Genomic DNA, 26,494 nt, shown 5'->3' with positions numbered 1-26,494 from the left:
CTACCCAGAAGAATAAAAAGGCAGACACCTTGAGGTTCTCAGTAATGACAGTAACGTGGAAATCTGCTTCTCTGCAGAATGAATCAACCAACCACACATAACCACCCACTCATTTAGACACTTCAAGCTGACATAAATATCTACTCAGCAGAGAGTGACTATGGGCTTCTTCATGATGCTGTGTGGGAGTGGACTTTGATGCTAATTCATGTCGACTTGAGGGTATAGTAATACTTTATCTTGCTATTAAACAATCCAATTTGAAACTGACTCACAGAGCCATACCCCCTCGTCAGCCCCTCCCTCTGCCACCTCCACCTCACAGAGCTGCCCCACAGTGAGACTGCGCGTGCTGTTTTCACCTCCTAGGTGACTTGCAGGAGCCTTGTTTTCCCTCATTCTGGGCTCCCTACCATCTCATTTACAGGTAGCCTGAATTATTTTGAGCTATTCTGCACATCTCTTTTTATATCCTGCTTGTCAGGCAGTTGGAAGAAAGTTCTCTTTCGTGGCTCACCTTTCTGCATATAAGAGAAATAGAGACCACACTTTACATTCATGCCGTCTTCGCTGTGTGACCCACAGACTCACAAACCTCCATGCTCAAATAACTGTCCCTGTATTTCAAGTAAGAGAGCTGACAAAGGCAAATTTATTTCATAGACTCCTGTGTGGTCCAGAGAGGGTGAATCCTGGCACGTTGTAGCTCATGGTAATTGCGCTCCCTCCTATTTTTTGCCTTCATTCATAAATACTGAGATTTTCTTTGGCTGGATATTTATGAGAGAGTTTAGGCCAGTGAGGTTTTCTCTTTAAGCAGTAGTGTTAGGGAAGATGTATAGTTGTGGAGAGAGGCAGCCCCAGAACCTAACTGCTCTCAGGATTCTGATTTTTGAAAAAAAGTAGACTTGGGGTCAAAGACCCTGAGCTGACCCAAGGGAAGGTAAAATGCACAGCCCTGGCTCCTGTGCCCTTCCAATTTCCCCATCACTTGGGCAAATTCCTGGGGACTGTGTGCTAGGGATCTTCGAAGGGCTTGCAGGGTATATTATCATTGTTCTTCTGAGATTTCAAGTTGTGTTTATTTGAATGTAAGGCCACACGTGGCATCCGTTTCTCTATTTTTGCCCCCTGTTGCAAAAAGCAGTGCCCTCACAAAGCTGTAGTGTGGGGACCCTGCCAGCTTGCATGCGCTAACACTTTATTATCTAATGATCTAATATGCAACAAGGCAAAGTGCCGGTGCTCATCATTCTGACATAGAATGCTGGGAGAAGTGACTAAATTACTTTATGTACCATTAGCGCTAGCAGCCATGGTGAACTCACCGGCAGCATTTATGCAAATGGCTATGAATACACTACTGTCTTTGTCAGGGAGCCGGCTGACAAGCACTTTAAATGCTCATTTTTTTTTAAGGGGACTTTTTTTTTTTTTTGGCATGCATGTGTTTTTCTCCCTCCCTCTACTCTCTCCCCTTTCTGTATTACTGGGTAACTTGCCTCCTCCAGGGTCCTTGGGGAAATCTGAGGGGGTTAAGAGCTCATCTGTCACCCTTCCTGGAAGTGCAGTTAAGGCCTTGGTGAGATGTTCTTGAGATTAAGAGTTTTTTTAAAAAATTGTTACAAATTTGTACAAACCTTGATATTTACCTTAAAAATTAGTAGGACTATATTAATCAAGAGCTTTTGGAAGATGGACATTTTACTGTTCTTGAGTTCTGACCTGAGGACTTAGTTTTTTGGCTCAAACACCAGTGTTTAAAGACACTTCTGGCTTTTTTAAATGGAAAGCGATTGAAATTTAGTTTTGTGGGCATCGGATACAGAAGAATTCAATCTCCCTTCATAGTAATTACAAAGATTGAAATGTGAAGTATAATGATGCCATAATGATGCCAGGATCCCAAAATAAAACAGAAGTGGGATTTGGTCAAACTAAAAATCCTTTGTAGAATAAAGATTGAATGGTATTAGACTCGCTGGGCCATCTCCTTGCTGTAAGTACAGTGATGGAGAAAGAGAATCCGATTCTCCCAACTGCTAGTCGGTTCTGACTTTTCCATTGTAGTGGCCCCTTCCAGCTGCCCCTGACAATATGGTGTTATTCTTGCTCTTTAGCATTTGACCTTCTTTAATCCTTTTGCTCCAGACAGAAGTGGTTTTTTGCTTCTGTTGGTTGCCCCTGGGTATCCAGCCCCATTGACTTGCAGCTGCACTTAAATGTGTTGTTTTCTGGATGTGTGGAGAAAGATGGCTCAGGCTTGGGGAGATTACTCCAAATTGAGAGACGGTATGGAGTTTCCAAAGGCAGCAAGGGCCCTCTTCTCCCCTCTGTGTAATGAGTCCCTCAGAAGTGGCTGGTAAGTGTCTGTTGGACCTAGAGAGAGGAGGATGGGCTGACTGGAGAGCTGGATTCTAGTCCTATCACTGCCATTAACTAGCTTAAGGGAAAAGGAAACCTGGGAAAAGGTCCCTTGGCTTCTCTGACCTCAGTTGTGTATGTTTTCTCAGGCCTGGCTGGGGCCATCTCCAGACCTTTCCACATGTACTATCTACTTTTCTTTTTTAATTGAAGGAAAATTGCTTTACAATGTTGTGTTGGTTTCTGCTGTACAGTAGCCCGAATCAATCATAATCATGTTTATATATGTCCTCTCCCTCCTGAAACTCCCTCCCTGCCCCCATCTCACCCTTCTTGGTCAGGCTCGCTTCCCCGTGTTGTATAGCAGCTTCTCACTATTTATCTGTTTTACACATGATGGTGTATATATGTCCGTGCCACTTCTCAACTCGTCCCGTCCCTCTCCTTCCCCCGCTGCACCCACAAGTCCGTTCTCCACGTCCGTGTCTCCCTTCCTTCCCAGCAAGTAGGCTCATCAGTGCCATTTTCCTAGATTTCACGTGTATCACATGCACTATTTTCTGACACTCTGGACTGAAGCCATTGACACGTACCTTCACTCGGCTGGTATCTCCTGAGGTGCCTGTGGAGAAACAGAGAACTCCAAAGACTTTTCTAGTATTGCCCTTTCTTAGGTGTCAATAAGGTTGACCTCAGATCATTCCTTCCTCTATTCCTTCATACTAAGCCTCCACCACATGCCAGACAGGGAGCTAGCTGCAGGAGCACAGGCAGAAAGAGTTGCTGTCTTCATAGAAAGTATGATGTAAATAGAGAAGGAAGATGCTAAACACAGTTTACAACTAACTGCTTAGAATTGTGCATCAAAGGGGACCCATAAAAGGAGAGAGGAGGAATGAAGTGTCAAGAAAGGCTTCTTTGAGGAAATCTCACTTATGCCAGAACCATGAGATGAGTACGCTTTCATCTGACAGGGGGCGGAAACAAATATCCAGGCAGATGGAAGAGCATGTGCAAAGGCTGTTTTGCCTAATTGAGTCCAAGGAACCAGAAGCAGCCTGCAATGGCTCCTGTTGCTCTGGGCACAGGAAGCGGCAGGAGACGAGTTTGGGGAAGCTGCTGAGGGTCAGATCATGCAGGCCTGTGTGGATGCCCAGGCCATGGTCAGTGACAATTGTGAGATGATATGGGAGAGCCAGGCAGGGCTTTTAAGAGCTCAGTGTCAATTACGCAGACTCCTAGTATGTCGTAAAAGCCTGGGGCAAGATTGCTCTGAGTGACTTATAACCTTGCCCTTCCCTCCTAGCTTTTGGGAGCTCGTCAGGGAGTTGACCGTACCTTGGAGCTGTACCCCTCATCACTTCTCATTCTGTTAACAGTGCATGTCTTCAAAATAGGAAGAATGTCCCAAATTTGGAGAGTTCTTTCTCCAGATGGTTTTGGCTTATCGAATTTCTTTTTTTGTAAATAGCTTAGCAGGAGTTTACTTGTGTTTACAGGAGTGAACCTGTAGAGACTTACCTTTCTAAGGCCTTTAGATTAAAGGGCTGCTGTGCTTTTGGATGTATGAAATGTATCTTATCTAACCCCAATCAAAGAAAACTAGATGATTGAAAATAAACAAAGAGAAACATACTGTCCCAAGTCTCTTGCTCCCCTCCCTCCATGGTCAATGGCTAGACACACACCTCATCCTGAGTGAAGAGTCACTGAAGTATGGACGGTCATCTAACACAGCCCTTCGTATTCCAAAGAAGAAAACTAAGGCCTGGAGAGGGCATTAGCCAGCTTACGCTCATATAACTATTACCATCAAAATCCACTTAAAGCTGCACTTGCCCATGGTATGCTGACCAGTAAGTATGGATTTCAGGGGTTGCACTGATGTCAGAGGATGTAGGGTCCACCCTGATGCCTTTCCAGTTCTGGCTGGCTTAGACTTGCAGGAATCTCTGGGATTCCAAGGTCACAAGAAGAACATCTATGAAATCTCACCAACTTCCTGACAAATGCAGTGTGCCTTCAGAACACAAGGGCAGAGGATGAATGACTCAGAGCTTTACACTCGGACAGTGGCCCTTTATGGGACTGGTTGTGGTGCAGAACTCCAGCCAGGCCCATTTCAGTGAAGGGTCTAGTTTAGCAGAAAAATATGGGCATCATCTCTTGTTACCAAGGGTGGCATGTCACTTCTTATCAATTGATTTTTTTCCTACTTGGAAAGCAAGACAGATGCAAGAACAGAACGTTAGGGTTAAGAATATCCAGATGAGCTGTAGAGGACAGAGACCCCAGATTTTTAAGCATCACATCAGGTCTTTTTCTTTGACCAGCACAGAAGGTGTCTTTTTGTCTTCCCTTGCAATAGAAAGGACCCGGCAAGAAGTCAAGATAATGAACAGGGATGTAAGTGAAGACTGATTTTCAAAGTCTCCCTTGAGTAATCCATAAAGCAGGTAACCCCAGAAATCCTAACACTGGAGACTTGGGAGCCAGTAAGTGCTCAGTGTCAGGCAGATTAAAGAGTTCATAAGTCACAGGGCACTGCTAAGCAGGTGATCTACTCTGTCTTTATTTGAATATGACACCACCAGCCAGCACTGCTGACAAAGGAGAAAGAGTGCTCAGACTTTGCCATCCTGCTTACTAATGACCAGGCAAGGTGACAGTATGTATTCTTTTTCTTCTTATTATTGCTCTTGTTATTTTTGGACTATTATCAGCTAACATTTACGGAGCATTTGCTAATGATTTTACTTATATAATCTCATCAAATCCTTCAACAAGCCCGATAAGCTGTAACAGTTATTTTCCTCAGTTTACAGATGGGAAAACTGGGGTTTAAAGAGGTCACCAACTTACCCAAGGCCACAGTCAGAGCTGAAACTGGGACTCAAGCCTGGTCTACATAATCACAGAGCTCTGCATATCAGTGGGGCCGACAATCTGACACAAGTACTCACTGAGCCCTTACTATACTGGGCACATAATACTGTGGGCAACGCATTGTAAAGATGAGGAAAGTGAGACTAAAGAGAGGTTAAGTAACTTGCCCAGAGTTACACAGCAAGGATGTCGTAAATTTAGGATTCAAACCCAGAAAGCTTGACTTCGGAGTCCATACTTTATTTCCTTCTTTTGAAAAAAACTCATTTATTTGGCTGTGCTGGGTCTCAGTTGTGACATGAGAACTCTTAATCCAGACATATGGAATCTAGTTCCCTGACCAGGGATTGAACCTGTGCCCCCTGCATTGGGAGTACAGAGTTTAGCCACAGGACTACCAGGGAAGTCCCTTAGAGTCTGTCCTTTCAATTACTTACTCTATACAGTATGCTCATAGTCTTTCTGTTTATTGTCCTACTCTTCTTAATTTTTTTCTCAATACAAGTAAGGCAGTTATACTTATTTGTTGTGCTTTCAAATAGACCTTTGAAAAGTTAATCCAGACATATCTTTTCTTGTTTTTAATGGGCATATTACATATGTTTACCTGAGAGTTTATTTTCCTTCAATAGCCTATTTTTCTCATGGCTATAGTCAAATCAAGAAAACACTTCTTTTATTTGCTGACATATATGTTTTTCATAGGGCTGATAGGATAAGAGAGAGAGGCTGGTAATATTGTATTTATTTGCAAGGATGGTCCAACTCATCTCTGTAGAACTCATTTGCTGACCGTATGGACTCTCTGGCATGTATTAAGTGTTAGTCGCTCCAACTCTCTGCAACCCCATGGACTGCAGCCCACCAGGCTCCTCTGTACAAGGTAGAAAAAAAGGAGACCACCAGAAAAGTGTGAAATTGTGAGTTTTAAGACTGGTAGGATACTAAGAATCTCCTTGTTGGGGTACTGAAGAGTTACTGAGCCTCACCCCACAAGAAATAGTTTTCTTATATAAATTTGTTGACAAACCTGTTAACTGTGGGAAACTTCCCACAGTTTATTTGGTGTTTTGTGTGACCTAGTAAATGAGTGAACCACACCTAGCTTATTTTAATAAGCACATAGTGTCAGAGGAGGGCATGGGAGGAGGGGGCAGAATGATGCTTTCAGCTGATAACTTGGACCGAAACAGCAGAACATTTTAAGCCTATTTTTAAAAAAATTCGGTTACAAAAGCATCATAATTCCAATTGTGTTTATCTGCATAATTGATTGTCTCAAACCAAAGGCCTCCTCCTAATTACTTTCTACTTACTTGAGGATATCAGAGGATTCACGTAATATGAATATGCAAATAAGAACTTCTGTACTGGTCATAAATCTTATTAAGATAAGATATTCAGGGGCATTGATCAGGATGGGTTTGCAACATCTCTTTGTTTGAACCTTTTCATTCATACATGTAGAAATAAATGAGAACAGAGCACTGCCCCTGCTTTGCTTTGTGACATCCACTGTGTACTTTGATTTTGGGGTCTCAGTTTCCTCATCTGTTAGCTGGGGATAGGGGCTTGCTGAGCCCTTTAAGCCTTGATGATATGCCATTTGAACCCAGCTGATCTATTGAGCTGTGATACACTCACTGCTTTGGTGAGTGGCCACCAAAATACCAAGGTGATGGTCATTCCACAGGACAGACCTGAGGCCACTTCCCTTCACCGTGGGCATTTATGCAGGAGGTTGGCAGTGGGTCCCAGGAGTCCTGAAAAAGCCACACACTGTGCCATACGCAGACACTTGTGCCTTAGGTAGCTCTCACCTGGTGTTCTCTCTGAATTCCTTCAGCTGAGATGGTGTAACATTGACTTCACTTGATGGTTAGCAATGAGATTTTGGACTAGTTTCCCATGAAGTATGTGTATCATTTTAGGTGGTGGGAGAAAACATTAAAAAAAAAAGATAAAAAAAAAAAACAGTAATGTCTGTTTAGATATTATGTATAAAATAGATAACTAATGAGAACCTACTTTATTGCACAGGGAACTCTACTATGGTGACCTAAATGGAAAGGAAATCTAAAAAAAAGGGGATGTGTGTGTGTGTGTGTGTGTGTGTATATATATATAGCGGATTCACTTTGCTGTGCAGAAGAAACTAACACAACATTGTAAAGCAACTGTACTCCCAACAAAAATTTTAAAAAAACTCTCAAAAAATAGTTTTGTCTATCTTAATGCATAAGGAAAAAAACAAAACAGAAAACAAACAAACAAAAAAAACCTCACCATAAACAAAGCATTCCCAAATTGTGACCTACAGCTGCTGTTGCTTAGGGCAAGACTAAATTTAAAGAAAAAAGTAATTCAATGTAAACAAGAATAGCAGGTATAATCTTAATTAAGTTATAAAGTAAGTGATAGGAGATGGAGCAAAATCAGGACTGAAGTTTGGGAAACACTGTTTTGGAGGGCTTAGTGGGTTGAGGGAAATAATAATTCTTTCATGTCACCAGGAAACAGTATAGGACCCTGGGAAACACTTTTTTTTTTTTTTAGATGAGTCGTATATTGTTTTTTTAATAGAAAACCTTTTTAGTTCAGTTTACCATGAGAATAGACTTAATGTGTCCTCATAGGATTTTGAAAATCAAAATGTCTCCCAAGCTGTAAACTCTGTTTTTATTTTTAAACAAGTAGTGTCTGCATGTCAGAGAGCAGAAATTAGTGTGGAAAGGAGGATTTGAGTCAAGGAAGAGCATCAGCCAGGGTCCACCCAGGCAGCGCATTATGATAATATATACGGAACCAGCTGGACACTGAGCAAAGCTGACATTGTGTTGTCAGGGGCAGAATCGCCCATCAATTTCGAAGATAGGATTTGAGTTCAAATGACAGAAAGAGCAGCAACTGTGTTGAAACTGATGCATGGGGGAGGGGTGGGGCAGGCAGGAACCAGCCAGGCCTAAAGACAGGAAGTGCTGGTACCTCCGGAAGGGGGTGGCTCTGTTTTCTCATCTGGCTGCTACCCTTCCTTCTAACCTTAACATCTGTCAGCAAGATCCACCTGGGCCCTTGCATGATTAGAGCCCAGTGCAGGAGGAGCTTAATGGTGCTAATTTTAACCCCCATGAGAATGGAGTGCCTGCTGCTCCAAGGGAGACCGATCAGCTTAGGAAACCTGATTCCAGAGAGCCTCAGCTTAATTCAGTGAGGAAGCCCAGTGTGGGTGTCATGGCAGTTAATAACCATTGGAAAATGTCTCAACTCTTTTTCAGCTACTCTGTTTAGCACCTTAATATCTTAACTCTGATGATTCTTCTTTAGTACATTTGTTTATTCCATCAGGTATCTACTTAGGTTTATTTATTGACTGCCTGCTCTATTAGACCATAGAGACGCAGAGGTGAACAAGGTAGGCACCGTTGTTGACATTGTGAGGTATATGGTCATGTAAGTGTCTGTTTATGTGTCGATACAAAGCAAATAATTGCACATGAAATTACTTAAATTGAAATGATGGTCAGCACTATCAGGAGGAACACAGATTGCTAAGGGAGCTTTAAACAAGAGAACACAGCCAAATCTGAAGAATCAATGACACTTAAAAATAAGGAGTAGCATTTGTCAAGCAAGGAGGGAAGAGCAGTTTAGGCAGAGGAGGAAGTGTGTCCAAAGTTTCACATGGGAACAAAATATTAGAAGCTTGGGGGAGAGCTAATCAGAAAAGTGCCTTAGGTCTGAGATCCATTTTTGAGAAAATAAGTTTGAAAATTTTCCATAGATTGCTTTCTCTTTGACCTGGAGAAGTGGATGCAGTGTATTTTTGTGATCACAGGCTAACGGAATTCTTTGCCCAGTAATATGCTAGCTTTCAGGGCAATGTTTCGAGTGATGGTGGTTTTGCTATTTTGATAGCAGCCTTTGAGCATTTACTACCCATCAGGTTTAATACTGAGCGCATTATATCATCTCTTTTAATGCTCTTAACCACCATAGGAGGGCACTACTATTATTCTCTCCACTTAGTAAATGAGGAACACTGAAGCCATCTTTCAAAAATTTGGTTGCAGCCAAAAAGAAAAAAAGAGTGGGGTTTTGTGCCCGCAGCACTTGGACCTCCAACCAGCTGACATAGGCGGCCATCACTACTGTTCTTTCCTGCTCTTTAGTCATTGCTGATTCTCTTGCATTGGACTTCAGAGGTGGAGAGAAATTCTCCTGCCATTTGATCATGTAATATAATTCCTGCTTCAATTGAAGCAAATTGACGACGTTACTCAAAGGCAAATTGAAAAGCCAGATCTGTGCTAAATCCCCAGGGTACGTTAGTTGGCATGTGCAGTGATATATGGGAAGGTGCTTTTCTGGGTTAAGATAAAAAATCCTGGTATCACGTCACGCTATCGGGCACCCCATCTCAACCTCTGTGTGCCAGCTCTGCAACTTGAAATACTCAGTGGACAAAAATGAAACTTTATAGAAATTAGGTGATCATCATCCTTATCAGATGAATACGATGCCATCTTGAGTCTAGTGTCCTCAGAAAATAAGAGATTTATCAGGAGAGGAGCATGAGAAGTGTAAGGCATGGATTGTAGGACTTTCCTGCCAGCCTGCCTTGGGCAAGTTGGCTGGGAGATGACCTAGTAATTAAAATCCTGCTTAAACGTATGCTGCTGATCAGTCATAACGGAGGCACCGACATGGGAAACCAGACAGTAACCAGAGAAGGAAAAGAAAAGCGAAACACAAAAGTAACACCGTCGAGCCCACAGGGCGCAGAAATAGAACTGAATTAGCCGAATATTTATCTGACCACTAAGCATGAAAGCGGAACCCAGGTATTGATATATTTTTATCCCAATCTGTGAATTTAATATTTTATGTGTGAACATATGCTCCTGGGTGGCTGGTTTATTTAATTGACAGTTGCAATCAGCAGGACACCAGTTGTTCAAACCCACGTTCTTCCCCACATAGTTCTGGGGGTGATGTGTAGCCAGAGAATATGGGGAACAGAGACAGGGACAGTGTCAGGCTTGTGGCTTCTTCTCAACACATCAGTTTCTTTCATCCACTTTGGGGCAGAGCAATATACAGATGTCAGAAGGCCTAGAAATAGCAGTAGACTCTGGCTGTTACTGAGAAGGATGATTACAATTAATGTGGTTAGTACAAATCGAGAACTTTCATTCTTTATGATTCTTTGGCTACTTCTCTTTTGCGCACAGTAGGGAGGGCAGCAGGTACTGAGCACCTACTGGGCTGGAGGCAGATGCTTTAGGCTATGTTGTGTGTGGGGCTGTGGATGAGGGAATGTGCCCCAGCATTTCTTTTGTCATTTCTTAGTAGAGCGGGAAAGCAGAGTTGGGGTTATTCTTTGTTAAAATCTCCTGGCTGAATCACCAAACCAGCTGTGTTCTTCCAGTAACAATTTTGTGCAACAAATCTATAAAGTCAAACCTCAGATTCTTCTACCTTTCAACTTTGGCAAGATCCTAGAAACTCTCCTTGGTTTGGTTAGCTAATGCCTGTGGAATCCAGTCCTTGTTGCTCAAAAAAAAAAGTTGGAGAATCTAACGGTAATAGGTTACCGTTTTAGGGTAACCTATTTAATCTGTAAACTTTTATCGTTGTGTATGCAAAATTCTATAATGAACACCATTGAAATGGATAATGTCCAGGCTGAAAATGAAAGTTAAGGGGAGCTGTGCTACACTTCAAAAATGCAAGCTCTTGTGGTACTATCGCTTATATGCGATGTTTGGACTCTGTGTTTAGCAGCCCAACTTACAACAATAGAAGATCTTCTCAGCCTCGAAGTCTGGCAGTATTTCCAGTGTTCCTATGTTTAAGTTGGCACCTGTGGTATTATATTAGGATGCCATTTTTTGAACTTGGAAACAGAAGAAGGTAAAGAGAAATTTTACTATAATTCATATGTGGAGCTGAGTCTTAAGGGAAAAATAACTTTACTTGGAAATAGAGTAGTAATATTCTGTAAAGTTAATAAATACCCACCCTCTGTCTTGGGAATAAGGAATTTCACAACTAAGATTTTATGGGACTTAGGCTATGTTTACATGATTGAAGTGAGTATTTTAGCCAAACTGAGCAGAAATTTCAAATATACCCAAATTGAAGGGTAGTTTGAGTGTTTTAAATATCTGTCTTTATTGACCAATGTGGATTCTCAAAGTTTCAAGTTCAAATGAGTTCCCAAGCTTCAGTTACCTCATTTGTAAAGTGGAATTTAAAATAACATCTCCTTGCCCACCACTTGGGGTTGATATTAAGAATAATTGAGATAATATATGGGCTACCCCTTGAAAATATAACACTACTAGTTAATTGTCAAGTATTGGTTAAGTACAGAGTACTGACCCATCCAGTTTATGAATGAATGGAGTCCCTTCCTTCAATGGATGTGTTGATAGTTGGGTTGATTTGCATACATATACACATGCCCGGCTGTACACACACCTCCGTATGTTTATAAAGGTAAAAGTTCAAGAAAAATGTGCAGTAAGTGACAAATGAATGGGAAAGACGTGAAGGAGTTCACTGAAGGGGTAGTGTTTGTAGAGTGGGATAGAAACAACTTCCCACAAAAGACCAGTCTTCTGGCAAAATACTGTTTGGGTGGAAGTGAGTGGTGTAACCTTCTAGTGAAAAAAGGAGGTTTCCTAGTAGAAAAGAGCAAAGCATTTTTGGAGGCAGTGGATTTGGAGAGCCAGCCATCATCATCTCTGTTTTCTTCTTCCTGTCTTCCTCTTCCTCATCCCTTCATTCTGTCTGTGCTGAGCTCTGTACACTTTAACTCGTTTAAACCTCACAAGGTGAGTGTTCCTGGATTTCCGTAATTAGAGTGGTAGGTTTAAGAAAAGTAAGTTGCCTAGGCTGGTAAGTGAAGCAGCTGGCGTGTGAGCTGAGGCATCCTGAATTCCAGAGCCAGTGAGCACATGCTGCTGAGCACTCCCTCCAGTTTGGGAGAAGTGGGGGATGAGGTTGGGAGGGGAGAATCAGCTAGGCTCATAAGGGTGGACTTGATCTGCAGGGATCCCCAATCACTAAGGGGAAACCACAGAAAGGTTCTGAGTAGGGCAGTATCATTTTGAAAGTGGACGTCAGAGGAAGGTTAATTTGGAATTTGGTATGTAGACAGGACTTAGCACCTAATTAATAATCTGATAGTAGAAATGAATCACAAGCAAGCAAGTGTGAGTATTTGCTCTTTGCAGCCCAGATAGAACAACCCAGACCCCAAAGAGTAATTTTTGAGGAAGCTGGGTCAGTCCAACATGGAGTTCGAATGGAAGTGGAGTTCCCACTCTCCTTTGCTCCTCTGTTGGGATCAGTTTGATGATACACATCCCAGTGCTTGTGACATCATGGATCATCACCACGGAAACATCTGTGCTATAACAAACACTGGAGTGCAGCATCACTGAATGTGTCAGGGAGGAGAGGAAACTGGCTCAAAATGATAAGGTTCTCAATAATAAAAGTTCACTGAAATATGTTAGCAGTAGTAGCCTTGGTCATGGAGAGAAAGGTAAGCAGTACTACTCTGAAAAGCACAAAGCAAGAGTTGTGTGGTGCTAAAGGTTGGACAAGGTTGATTTTGAGATGCTGCTCACATTCAAAACATGGTTTCCTTAAAAAGTCACTATCTATGCTGTCTTGCGTGATGATGGTAGAAATCCTTCAGGAGCACAGAGCTTGTCTCCCAAACTGCTTATAGAAAATCTTTTGCACAGCAGAGGCGGGTGGTTGGGGACTTCTGTGTTGTTCTGGGAGAGAGCTTGAACAAACAGAGACAGAACTGACAGTGCTTGTGGCTGGTGTTTATTGTTTGATGAGTCAGTGGCAGTGTTAGACATGCAGTTTCAGAAATTAATGACTAAAAGATGATTGGCCCTCCAAGGATTCATAGATGTTGCATACTGACAGATCAGATCATGGTTGAATCCAGCTTGAAATCATATTTAGATTTGGTTTGCATGGTGCTTTAAGAAACTATGTATATGTTGCTTTACAATTAAAAATGGAGATGTTTTACAGAAAATCTGGATGTGCCCATTCTCTTAATAAACAGAAGGGGTGGTCGTGCAGGTGGTGTTGCCACATTCTCAAATGGAAATGATTAAGTTAAACTGAGAAGTTGTGTCCCTTTTGGGGAAGGGAGATACTCTACAGTTTCCCGCACTCCCCACCTCTCCCATTGTGTTGCCCCTAGCCCATTTTATTTATTTCCTTTCCTGCCTGGCCCTGTGAACATTGGCTTTTGTGATCACTGTTGGAAGGATTAGAGATTAATTGTTCCTAGCACAATTCCTGGCATATGGAGGACACCCCCTAAATGATTAGCTCTGACTATTCCCTGTCAATGACTGGCTCATTATTTATACTTGAACTATAGATTAGCACAGTCCCATAGAACTTCCTGTGATGGTGGAAATGTTCTATTTCTGTACTGTCCTCTGTGATAATCACTAGTCACATGGAGCTGTTGGCCAATGTGGCTGGTATGACAGAGAAGATAATTTTTATTAATTAAAAATTAAATTTCAATGACTACCATACTGGGCAAAACAGATTTAAGTAACAGAATCGAACATCTGGTGCAGTGTCCTTGTTTAGGATAAAATGTAGAGAATAAATGGTGGGACTGTGTGTGTGTGTGTGTGTGTGTGTGTATTTATTTTATAAGAGATTACTTATAGTGGATTTCATCAGTTAGGATCACCAATTGGGATCACCCCTTATCACCTGACTAGAATTCTTGTCAATTTAAGGAACCCAACACATATGTTCTACGAGATGTTTTATGTATGTTTATGTCAATAAGTATAAATCTACTTAAGCTTGAATGGGAAGTTTTGCTGCTCTCTGCCCCCTGACTGTTCAGTTAAGGGTACTGTGTAAATATAATAACTAGACATATGTGTGGAAAAGCCTAAATTTTTGATGAGCTGCTTGCTGCTGCCATTCGTGATGGCGCAGAGCCAGAAACTAGGGTTACCAAGGAGACTGTGGACAACCACTGGAGCCCTGCTAGAGGGATCCTCTCTTCTTAGGCCTGGGGTTCCACAGGCTGCTGGCTCTTGTGTTCCATCACAAGTGTAAATCCAACACATCTAATGATCACATGGCCATAAACCAGACACAAAGTAGAATTCCAGAAGATCCTTCTTTCATGCAACTTATTTATTCGTTTGTATCTTGGTTTGCTTCTCTGAGCCCAGCAGTCATAGGCCTCCCCTGTCCTTTGTTACAGCGTCGGAAACCCCCAAACCATCCACCAGGCTCTGGCCCAGTGGCAACTTACTGGTCTCTGTCTTCCAACTTGCCCGGAACCAGCTTTTCCAGCTGAGAAATGAGTAACTTCACTGCTTTAACTGCTTCTAGGGATAGAGGTACAGGAGGGCAAAACAAACATCAACACGTTTCACTGAAGATGAAGCTGAATTATAACCTCCACCCCGAGAAAGTCTCCATAAAAACAGAAAACCTAATAAACATGATAGAGACAGCTGCTGTACATGATTTTATCAAGTATCGACTAATACTTGAAAGGGAGAAAAAGAACAAAACATACATGAATATAGTCTCCTTGGATCATTCATCCAGTCAGAATTATGTCATCTCTTCTTATAGTCAGATCTAGAGAGAGGACACAGGTCTTCCTTTTCTGTCTTTATGTGCAAACGTCAATGTAAACCCTTGTTAGAACAGTGAATGGAGTGAGTCCTAGAATTCAGTGGGAGGAGAAAAGCCCTCTAACAAAGAGCGTGGATTCTCCATACTTTTAAATTCCTTCTTAGGAAAATTCTTTACAAAAATGTTTACTAGAAAAAGACCAAGCTGATATCAACTGAGATTAACTAGTGAAATGTTAAATTATCTGCACACATCTCTGCTTTGAATGCTGAATTTAGTCTGACTCCCAGACACAAGGAGACTAAAAATTCATATTCAGATAAGGAAAGGCAAACCTTGGAGAACAGATGGAGCAGAATTCAGTATAAAGGTTTAATCCTATCAGGCTGATTCCTGTATGACCATCTGGGTAATCCGGCACACACATTCAAGGCCTGTTAAAAATACGGCTCTAGCCAAGATTAGCGTCACAGATTTTCCACTAGACTTGCTCATATTTAACTTTATGATTTTCCAGACCTAGAGAGATTGCTTGCAAATAAAGACTTGAGGATTCCATGAAGAAGCAGTGACATTTTTTTTTTTAACCTGAAAATTGTTTCCTCTTTTCACAATATTGGGTATCCATTTTTGGAAAGTTACTTTCATTTTCCTTTCTTCCATGACTTTCACATCTAGAACTTCGTGTAGTAGGATAATAAGGAGAATTGGGCTAAAAATAATTTTGTGCATGAAAGTTCTCCTTGTCAGGAAGAAAAGAGTTATTTGCTTACTATATAATCAGAGGCAAGTGAATTTACTATTGTTGCAACATGTATCACAATTGGATCCATGTATTATTTATTTTGAGGGTTCTCTCACCCTCCATGATTATTTTTCTCTGTTGCAAAGGGGTTGCTGACAATCATAGAACAACAACAAAAAGAAAAACTGATGGCATTATTTGCTATGAGCTCCTCTAGGATTAATATTTTGTACATTTTAATTTTGGATTTGGCAGATCAATTTTAGTTTTGGATTTGGCAGATCAAACTTGAGGTGGGAAGCAGTATATTCTTACCTCTTTGAGTTATAAAATTCTGAGCTTCCGAAGTGTTTTTAACAAACAATTTTTGCATATTATGAAACAATGCTGTGTTGTGTGTCATTAAATCAAAAAGCCTTCAGCAAGTCTTTCAAGTGCAATTTAGAAGTTACAGGTACATCAAAATGTCAAGATTTTTCACTGCTCAATTGTTAAATAACCCTGTGTAGTGAACCTGCAGAGAGTTCTGGATCACAAATAGACAAACTCAGAAATCCAAAAGTGCTTGTCTTAGAATGTTCGGACTACAATTGTTCCACCAGGATTTCTGTCCTTCCTTTGTTCAGATCTGTGCCCACTGATTGTTGAGCAATTTTTTTTTTTAAGTCAGAATAGAATAAGAAATCTGCAAAACAAACAGGAAGTGGATATAATTTGGGCTTGCTTTGTAGTTAGCATACGGCATAGTTTGGAACTTAGCTCTTCCACCAAGTTTAGATACCCCTAGATGACCCCACTGGGTTAACTGTGCGTTGATACAGATGGGTATCGGATCTACGTTTCCATCTAGTGACTATGAATTTTACTTGTTTTCTGGGAGAGCCATTAATGTCAAAGCAAAGGGCTTTCTTGCCAAAAGAAGTCACTTTGGAATAAAGAATGAAAAACACTTGAAGTACTTGATCTCTTCATTTAATATTTAATAATTTAATTGCATCTGGTGTTGAGAAATATCTATACCATAGGTTACATTTCTCTTCAAAATGACAATCACACACAAGTACACATGGTGGAGGGTGGGGGAGACAGAAGGAGGGAGGCTCTTTTGTATATATAGTATATGATTCTTTGCCAAGTAATACCTAGATATGCTAGTGGATGGGGCAGTAAATGCAGACCAATAACAAAACCAAACCAAATAAAAACCCTAATAAACAATAAAATCCTTAAATGCATAAAGCAATTGCTAAAGAAAATAAAAGGCAGAAATAAATTTGGTTACTCAAGTTAATAAGTGTTACAAAGAATGTTCCACCTTGAGTGAGAGAACATCAAATGTGTATATTTGTTTATTAGTTAACTAGGAGTCTGCGGCGAGGTTATGAAAGTGAAGTTTGTACCCCCTGGTGCTAGGGTTCAGGTCAGGCATTATAACTGCTACTGGTGTCTAAGGCTTCCACTTGGAGAGGGTGTGAACTTAGAATAGATTCGCTTCCTGTACATGGTGAAAATTCACAGGGCCAGCCTTCCCATTCGGGTCAAACCCTCCATTTGCCTTCCTCCCTGGCTAGCAGCTACCGGTTGTCAGGATCAAAGAATGCAGGTGCTGCTTCTACTGAGCTGTGAGCCGTCAGGAAAGTCATCATTTCACTTAAAAGGAAAACTCAGCAAAACAATAGTCCGATTAAACAGGAAGGGCAGATAATCTGTTCACTGAGTCCAAGTTGGGGTACCTTGTGTCCCCATCTCTGGAACTGTCTTGCGCCCAAGCATAACCTCACCAAAATCAAGTAGATACAAGGGAGAAAAAGGCCTGAGATTTTATGAGGTCACAAGTGTCCCTCAGAAAGGAGCTGAGCTCATGGGTTTTGCAACATTTTCTGCCAAGTCTCAAGAATTTGGGATAATAACATTAAAGTTAATTCCTCATTTCTGAAAAGATTGCCATTAATCTTCATTCCAGGCAAATGAGAACCTTAGGAATAAACATTCTAGTTTGGAAGTACTGATGCCAAATCCACCTCCTCAGTAAACTTAGCTATGTTAGCAAGTCACTGGGTTGAAAGTTCCTAGGAAAGTTTTATAATACGTTATATGATCTGTGATGCTGAGACTATGATGTATTCTAGTAAATAAACTCGTTAGTTTATTATGATTATGACAGTAACTAATATATTAACAACTAGAATCCTATGTGCCTGGAACACAGTAAAACAGCAAACCCAAGCAGGCACTTGCTGCATTTTCCCAGGAGTCTGTGAGGTGCTACCACTGCTGCTTAGAATGGATTAGAACAGAGAGGGTAAGTGACTGCTTCAAGGTCACACTGAGTGGTAAATGTGGAATTTGAACAGCTGGAGCTCTGGCCCATTTTCAGATGCTATAATAACCTGAATGTTAAAATCAACTTAACATAATTGCATCTTTCTATCTTTACTCAGAGGCCGTTAAGGGCTAGTGCCAGCATCTTCACCTGCATTGTAAGCATTGGTATCTGCTCTGTAGAAATGTTCATCAGTAGTAGAGAGTTCTAGATAACAGAATAGAATGCTGGAAAAAGAGGGCTTTCATTTTTGAATATAGCATATACAAAGGAAATGGAAAATAACCTTCAGTGGAATTTTATTTTGAGATTTAAATGAGTTTAGAACTTTTCTGGATTTGTACTTTTTACCAACTAAGTGTTGTTTGCCAGTGGTATTTAAATACAGGGATGGAGAAAAGAACCAAACAACACATCTCTAATGAGACTTCATTATAATGGGACATCAACTGTCGCAAAAGCCTCATTTTAGGGAGAAGCGGTGGTAAATGCTGCACCCAGGTCATCTGTTCAGCTACCCCAAACAAGAGAGGTATTGATCACGATACAAAGAGATTTCAGAGGCAAAAATAAGAGCAGCCCCAGGCCCCTGTTGATAGCTGTACACACCACTAATTCACCTCAATGGGCAGGCACCTCTGAGCTCAATTAACCCTTATTCCCAAGGCCACCCATAAACCCTGAGGTAAACATGGTTTTCCTGGCCCTGACTTTCTATCAGTGAAATAGATCATTTCTATTGGAGGCTGAGGGGTGATCCAGCTTATAAATTTACCTGCTAATAAAGAGGCTGATACTTCTAGTGTGGGTAAGCAGGCATTAGAATCTTGTAATACTGATTCTTTAAGTCAGAAAATTTGAAACTGCTGAGGCCATCCATGATTTCTTCTACCTTCTGTGGCTATTGAAAGGAAATATAAATACTCTGCAAGTAGAGCAGGTGAGCGCAAATATCCCCTGGTGCAACTGTCTGTACACAGAACATTAGTTGTTAAATATGTACTGGAGCCTGAATGATTTCTTTCTTTTTTTCTTCTTCTTCTTCTCATTCTTCCCTCTCTTTTCCTTCTCACCACAACCATTGTTCAGAAGCAAATTGGAAATCTGGTAATTAGGCCCTGACTCACGGTGTAGTATTAGAGTCCCGAGCCAAAGTTCAACACCCTGAAATGAAATTTAAACCAATTAATCTGTTAGATTTTTATCGCTTGTCCGTGTTTTCTCAGCAATTCCCCCAGCACGTGGCCTTTGATCAACTCTCATACAAACGCTAAAATGTGTGCCTGCTGCTAGTAAGATGGGAATGACATTAACATGGTACTCATAAAACAATCAGAGCAGAGAAGCCCTCAAACAGGCAGGGCATAGTAATATTTAATAAAAGCACACACATAATCTTCAGAATTAGCATTTTGTGCCTTGCAGTACCTTTGGGAGAAGAGCTTTTATTTGTGGAGTGATCATTATTATAACAAAGAAGAGCTACCTAATAATTTCCACTTTAACTCTGCAATGTGCCACGAGCATTTCAGAGCCATTATGCTAAACTGTGGTAGTGTAATCATGTTATTGTCATAGTTTGAAGGAAGGAAAATCTCCTTTACTTGGGTGGCTGTTGGGGGTGGGAGGAGAGGTTTTGGGGAAAAAAAAAAAAAACCCAGACTTACATTTTTAATGAGATTTAGAAGCAGGAATTGGCTTACTGTCCTTGTGGATACCCAGAGTGTGAAAATTTATTGGTGAGGAAGGAAGAGTCTTTTATTAATTAAATCAAGATTTGGTCAGTAAAAGTGGTTTTGTATTCAAATCCACCCCTCTCCTCTATTCCATAATATTTCCTTCGAGATAGAATTGTGTTGATTATTGTACTCCTGGGTTGAGTTGAACTCTTTCATGAGACTTTTCACCTTCAGATTTCACTGAATACATCCACTGTTATTATTATGAACTGTCATTCTTCTGTATCTCTCTGGATATCCTGAGTGAAAGAAAAACAAGTCCCTGGCTGCTGCAGGTGTCCTCTGAGCTTTCTCAAAGAGAAGAACGGGCGGGGGGAGGCTCAGGGTCTGTTAGTCACGGCATCTGGCTTTAAAAAAATTTGTTTATTCTAAAGCATACAGCTTTTATCTTTCACACAATTAAATGCTCTGCTGTTACCTTTTTAAAAATTAAAACATACTACCTTAGAAGCTGCTCATTGAAAAATTCAAACCATACAGCTACCTATAGAGTAAAATTTAATAGAGTCTCTCTTCTTTAGTCACCTTCCTTTTTCGTATAGACCCACTGGGGATAGTTGGACATCCTTCCAGACTTTGGTCCATCACACCTGTTCACACATAACTACACACGTTCATGCCTATAGGCATATACATATATATATATATATATATATATATCATTTTATGATTAATAGAATCATACTATTCATTAAGCTACAAATTGTTTTGTGTGTATTTTTTTTTTTTACTTACTAACGTATTTTGACATCTTTCCATGTCAGTTTATAGAAATATTTTCATCTGTTCTAATGACCCTTGACATATCCTATATATGGATATATCATGATTTATTTAATCACTCCCTTATTTGGGGGGACAGTTAGACTTAAGCTTTTCACAATTAATACTGCAGTGAACATTTGGGTACCTGTAGTTTTAGGCACAATTGAAAGTATTTCTTGGGCTGCTTTTGGTCTGGCAAGTTTGTGACTAGGGTAAAGGTAAGATGGTAGTCTATGAGTTAAATTTAAATCCATAAACATTTTGTTTGGCCTACACATTAAAAAAATGAATTCGTTGCCAGCATTTAAAGACTGGGAGAGCCACCCTGGTGGTTCAGAGGTTAAAGCATCTGCCTGGAATGCAGAAGACCGGGGTTCGATCCCTGGATCAGGAAGATCCCCTGCAGAAGGCAGTGGCAACCCACTCCAGTACTCTTGCCTGGAGAATCCCATGGAGGGAGGAGCCTGGTAGGCTACAGTCCATGGGGTCGCAAAGAGTTGGACATGACTGAGCGACTTCACTTTCACTTCACTAAAGACTGGGAAATTTCGTGTAAAAATCTGGGCTCCTGGTTCCTTTTGAAAAATCAGAAGACCAGCTCAACCAGGGACTGCATCTGTGTGGGGATACCAATGGCTGGAGCCTCCCCAATTCGGTGTCAGCAGCTAGCCATCTCATGCTTGCTCTGAGACCCTGGGCTGCTGTGTTCGCTTGTGTTTCTTGCCTTGGCTGGTGTGGATCTGTGAGTTCTTAACAGCTGCTCTTGAGCCTGATCGATTTAGCTAGTCACAGTGTCTTCTACCTTGCATTGTTGACATTTTAGGGTTTTTTGTTTGGGGGACTGTCTCATGTCTTACTGAATACTTAGCATTCTTGACTTCAGGTTACTAAATGCCAGTAACATCCCTTCCTTAGTGCACGCTTTCAGTGGGTCAGCCCAGGATTCCTTTTACAGATTTTCCAATCTTCCCAGTAGGGGAGTAGGGAAGCTTCCCAAACAACTCCTGTTAAGACGGCTATGACATAGGTGTACAGGAGACATATATACCTGGAAAACTTTGAGGTCTCAGCTTATAAAGAGATGCCTAACTGACTTGTTCTGAGATTAGCACCTAGTCCCTCAGCAGGGATAGTGGATTATATTGAACACAAGGGTAGGATGGACCCAGGGATGCCTCTTTTTTCCTTTAGTACTTCTTCCAAGCCTTTTTTTTCTCTCCCAAAAAACTAAGAAGATGGTGTCATATATTGTTTCTTCACCAGTGTTTCTCTACTAACTTGATGCTCATTTAGCTCCAACTAGTTGACCTGTCGGAGAAGGCAGTGGCACCCCACTCCAGTACTCTCGCCTGGAAAATCCCATGGACGGAGGAGCCTGGTGGGCTGCAGTCCATGGTGTCGTGAAGAGTTGGACAAGACTGAGCGACTTGACTTTCACTTTTCACCTTCATGCATTGGAGAAGGAAATGGCAACCCACTCCAGTGTTCTTGCCTGGAGAATCCCAGGGATGGCAGAGCCTGGTGGGCTGCCGTCTATGGGGTCGCACAGAGTCAGACACGACTGAAGTGACTTAGCAGTTGACCTGTAACTTTGTTTCTGAATGGTTGAAAACATTGTTAGATTCCTTAGGAAATGTTGGAACATATGTGCATACCATCTATACATATGTGTACTTACATCACATAGATGTATACATATATGTACTTATATCTATACATATACATATGTGTAATTACATGCCTTCTGTATCCTACAATAGCAAATGGAAAAAAGAAAGCTGGTGCAAGTCTAAAATCTGCAGTTCTTGGCCATATGCTATTATAACTTCTTTGCCTGTAAGAGAGACTCTCAAAGATACACTAACATGCCCAGATGCCACCTTTTGTGCAATGATAAGAAAGCCTGGAGGTGCCCATATTTAACTAAAAGAACATGCTTATGTGAATAAAATAAAATAAAATTTAAAAACTCAGAAGAAATCCTTAAACTAATACAGGTAATAAGCACCAAGATTATTTTTTTTTGGTTAATGAGGGCAATCACAGAGTCAGCATTTAATGATAGCATTGGATTCCACACTTTGCCATCAGAGAGACTCTTTCAGGACCAGTTCAGTAAAACCAATGTTCTATTCTTCTCAGAAGTATCAAAGGATATAGTAATACCTTTTCTATTCCACTCTAGCAACTAAGTACTTATACTGAGTTAGGAATGAAGAATTAAGATTTTGAGACGTTAACTAGAATGTGTCCAAACTGTTTATATTTTAAGAATTTTATATAGTTGTTAAATGTAGTTTATTTCTCTTATATATTGCTTGGGATTATACATCATGTTCTACCATTGGTTTGGGAGTACTCAGTCATGCATTTAAACATGGTTACTTTTAAAGGAAAATTTTATGAAAAAGTCCTATGCCTGTGGAACATCGATCCACAACCTTTATGAGTGTTAAAAATTGAACAAGAATTTTCAAGCCATGAATCATTTACATTTCCTTGATTAATTATTTTGTTTTTGGGAGAAAGTGAAGGAGAGAAAAGGCATCTGGACTGCCCAGTGTTAGTTGTAAATGCACTGCTATGAGTTCAGCCAACATGAAATGTTTAGTTTGGAAATTTCCAAATTTCTCTGTGCAATTTTTATAAGATTAATTTGACTCAAAATCAAACCCATTCTACTTGTTTGTATGGTGGCACGTGAGCCATGGTCCCTTAGGGCTGGGCTTCGTATTTTCTTTTCTTCTTGCAAAAGTTGAAGCATGACATTTTGCCAAATTTGACAAAGTCCAGTAATTTTTTGCCAGTTTTTTTTCCCGTTAAAATTAACTGGTGCTCTCATTGGTTTCAATACTTGGAAAGTCAGTCTGGAGTACTTAATACACTTTTTTTATTAAAGAAGAGGGTCTCATTTTCTCTCCTTACACAGTATCTCCTTTGCTTTGGAATTTTGCTTAGTTCTTGCTCATAAAAGTGATCATGAAACAGCAGCATGGCATTGTGGAGCTAACAATTCTCAGTGGCACGAAAGTACTCCCTGAGAGATTTCTTTTATGCCCAGTAATTCTGTTGAAAGCATGCCATGCTCATCGGACAAACCACCTCCAGTCTGGAATCACAGTATTTGTAAATTATTTCCCATCTCCAAGGGCCATTTATAATGGAAAGAAAGGAGATAGGAAGTTTTGAAAAAGCCAGTTCTTGGGTTTTATGCCTGGGAATGACAACCAAGCAAAGGTCATGGGACTTTCTGTGGTTCCGCCCTGACTCAGCCATTTGGTTACATAATTCACCCTGAATGACCTGCATACTTTGCATCTATAAAATGGGATCCATGACATTTATTGCAAAAGATGTAATGGTTTTTATTCAGGACTATTGCTCCAGTAGTAGTACAGACAGAAGGCATGGAACAAGAATGGTGCTCTGTTCCAGTCTTCTCTCTTTCTTCCCTTCATATTGGACATGAATGTTTATCTAAAAATCTATGAGTTTTCTTTTCAGGAGATATATTTAATTATTAAGCAATTCTATAAGGTTTCTAGTATATTCCAAAATGTCATCCATGAAAAAAAATCTTTAGCATTTCATAAAAAAATTTTGCTGCTATGTTTTATTTCATAAGATTTCAAGTTTGAAAAGATTTGGGTAAAAATATCTGTATTTTAATAGAAACAAAGAAAATAAATGCTTTTAAAAACTGAAAATGCACCATGAAGTTTCAGGTCCTAACATACTAGGAAATGGCTGAGATCTTGAGGGACTTTCTGTTCGTGAAAAGATAAAAGATTTTTTTTTTTCTTTTTCTCAAGTCTCCCATCATTAAAGTTTGGTTCTAACAGCAGACTCCTTCTCTTTTTCATGTGTGTTGAAAAGCAGCTACTCCCTGTATCAAAGCCATCAGCCCGAGTGAAGGATGGACGACAGGAGGTGCGACTGTGATCATCATAGGGGACAATTTCTTTGATGGGTTACAGGTCATATTCGGTACCATGCTGGTCTGGAGTGAGGTAGGTGTTGTCTGAGCATTAATATCTAATAGCTTGGTCTACTTAAGGATACTGTCTACACTTGAATTTCTAATAGAGTGTATAGAATTTTGTGGTGCCTGTCTGGGTGGGCCAGCTCCAGTCTGCAGAACTCTGGAAACTGGGAAAGATGGGTTGGGTTTACCAAGAGACATCACTTTCTGTTGGAATGCCTTCCACCCACTGGCCCATCAGCCCCAGGAGAGTTTCATCATTGTCCTCATGGGCAGGCCATGGTGCGGACGTCCTATTGTGTATTGAGAATGGGAAAGGAGGTACATACACATTCACAAATATATATAGGCAAAGCCCTGTAACAAGGTAGTGATTTGTGAACACTTGCAGATGGAGCCTACAAATATACATCCATCTTTAATGATCACCATTCATGGGACAGTAATAATCTAGGTGTAGGTGATTCTTGACTTACTCAGTGACTCCATCAAAGAGTGAGTGGTTTGCCAGGGGCTCTTTCCTGCCCTAGGAATTTATAACCTCCCAAGCATCTCAATATGGATCTTCAACCATATGAAAATGACTATGCTCTGATTTTGCAGTACTTTCCAAGCATTGTGATCATTATTTTAATTTGCCAGTTGACTTGCCTGGCAGTAATCAATGTTATCTCAAATTACAAAACATGAGTATCACCATTCTGAGAAGGCATGGCAAACTTGCCTTTGCTTTCTAAATACTGAAACTTGATTTCTTAGCCAGCATGCCCAGAGCCTGTTTTATTTTATCTAACCCTAACCCTAACCCTATTCCAAAGTTTAGAATAAAAATAGTGCTAGGGCTGCAGGAGACCATTGAGCTCACTTATATCTTACACACTTTACAAGTGGTCAAAGGATGACTAAACTTTGTTGAGATTTACTATACACTAGGCACTGTGCTGACCCTTGACATAGATCATCTTAATCTTCCCTTTACACCACAAAGTAAATACTGTTAGTATGTATCTTTTCTTGATAAGGATACTGAAGCTTAGACTATATATATATATAGTGAGAGAGAGAGAGACAGAGTCTAAGCATATATATATATATATATATATATATATGCTTCCCTGGTGGCTCAATGGTAAAGAATCTGCCTACCAATGGAGAAAACTTGCAAGAGATGTGAGTTTGATCCCTGGGTTGGTCAGGAAGATCCCCTGGAGGAGGAAATGGCAACACATTCCAGTATATTCTTGCCTGGGAAATCCCATGGACAGAGAAGCCTGGCAAGTTATAGTCCATGGGGTCGTAAAAGAGTTGGACACAACTTAGTGACTAAACAGCAACATACACACACACACACACACACACACACACACACACACACGTACATATATATTATACATATATAATATATGTCATACATATATAATATGTAAAAATATAATTATATTTTATATAATATGATAATTATATATATTTAACTACATAACCCAAAAGCAGCCATCCAGAGCCCATGGAGTATTAGTGATAGGTATGTAGCCATACAAAGGACTCAGTAGCAGAACTGGAGCTATAACTCGGGTTTTCTGTCTCCATTCCTGGTTGTTTTCCCATGACACCATTGTTTAGCTCATCCAGATATTTGTATTGTGTTTTCTCTTTAGAGGGGCTCCAGAGATAAGCAAAAAGTTAAGACTGTGCTGGCTGAGTACGTTTATCTTTCCAAAGCAGAGCCTGCCCTTCTTTTAAGCCTTCTGTGTACACATCTCACTGCCAAGAACCCCCTCTGGCAAGCCCCTTGCCAGCCCATGCTGCCACTGCATTTGTATTTCCCACATGGGTGACAGGCAGCGAGTGCTTGCTCAGAGAATCCAGGCTCCCAGTAGAGTTGAATCAGGGATGAACTCCTGGTCCACCAAACTGGTTGTTGTCCAAGTTGGAACATGCCACACGTGAAGGTGAACTGCACTGCCTTGGCCGCTGCAGCCCTTCTTTGTTGGAAGTATTGGGTTGTAAAATTAGAAGCTCCACATACT

The 26,494-nt window shown here is 40.7% G+C and overlaps 1 protein-coding gene across 6 annotated transcripts in view; it reads left to right on the top strand.

Moving 5' to 3' along the window:
- The window catches only part of EBF1 (EBF transcription factor 1), a 430,360-nt gene that overhangs the window by 296,216 nt on the left and 107,650 nt on the right, over positions 1 to 26,494 (top strand). For 3 of the 6 annotated variants that reach the window (XM_059888301.1, XM_005209684.4, XM_024994415.2), the window contains one exon: positions 24,362 to 24,495. In XM_059888301.1, the coding sequence (XP_059744284.1) occupies positions 24,362 to 24,495 (134 nt within the window). The remainder of the gene's footprint in view (positions 1 to 24,361; positions 24,496 to 26,494) is intronic. The other 3 variants (NM_001192916.3, XM_024994417.2, XM_024994416.2) reach the window with 1 other exon arrangement.

This window comes from Bos taurus, chromosome 7, assembly GCF_002263795.3.
Source record: "Bos taurus isolate L1 Dominette 01449 registration number 42190680 breed Hereford chromosome 7, ARS-UCD2.0, whole genome shotgun sequence".
In the NCBI taxonomy this organism is placed as follows: Eukaryota; Metazoa; Chordata; class Mammalia; order Artiodactyla; family Bovidae; genus Bos; species Bos taurus.
The sequence above is the reverse complement of the archived record's forward strand: the minus strand, read 5'-3'. Positions and strand labels throughout refer to the sequence as shown.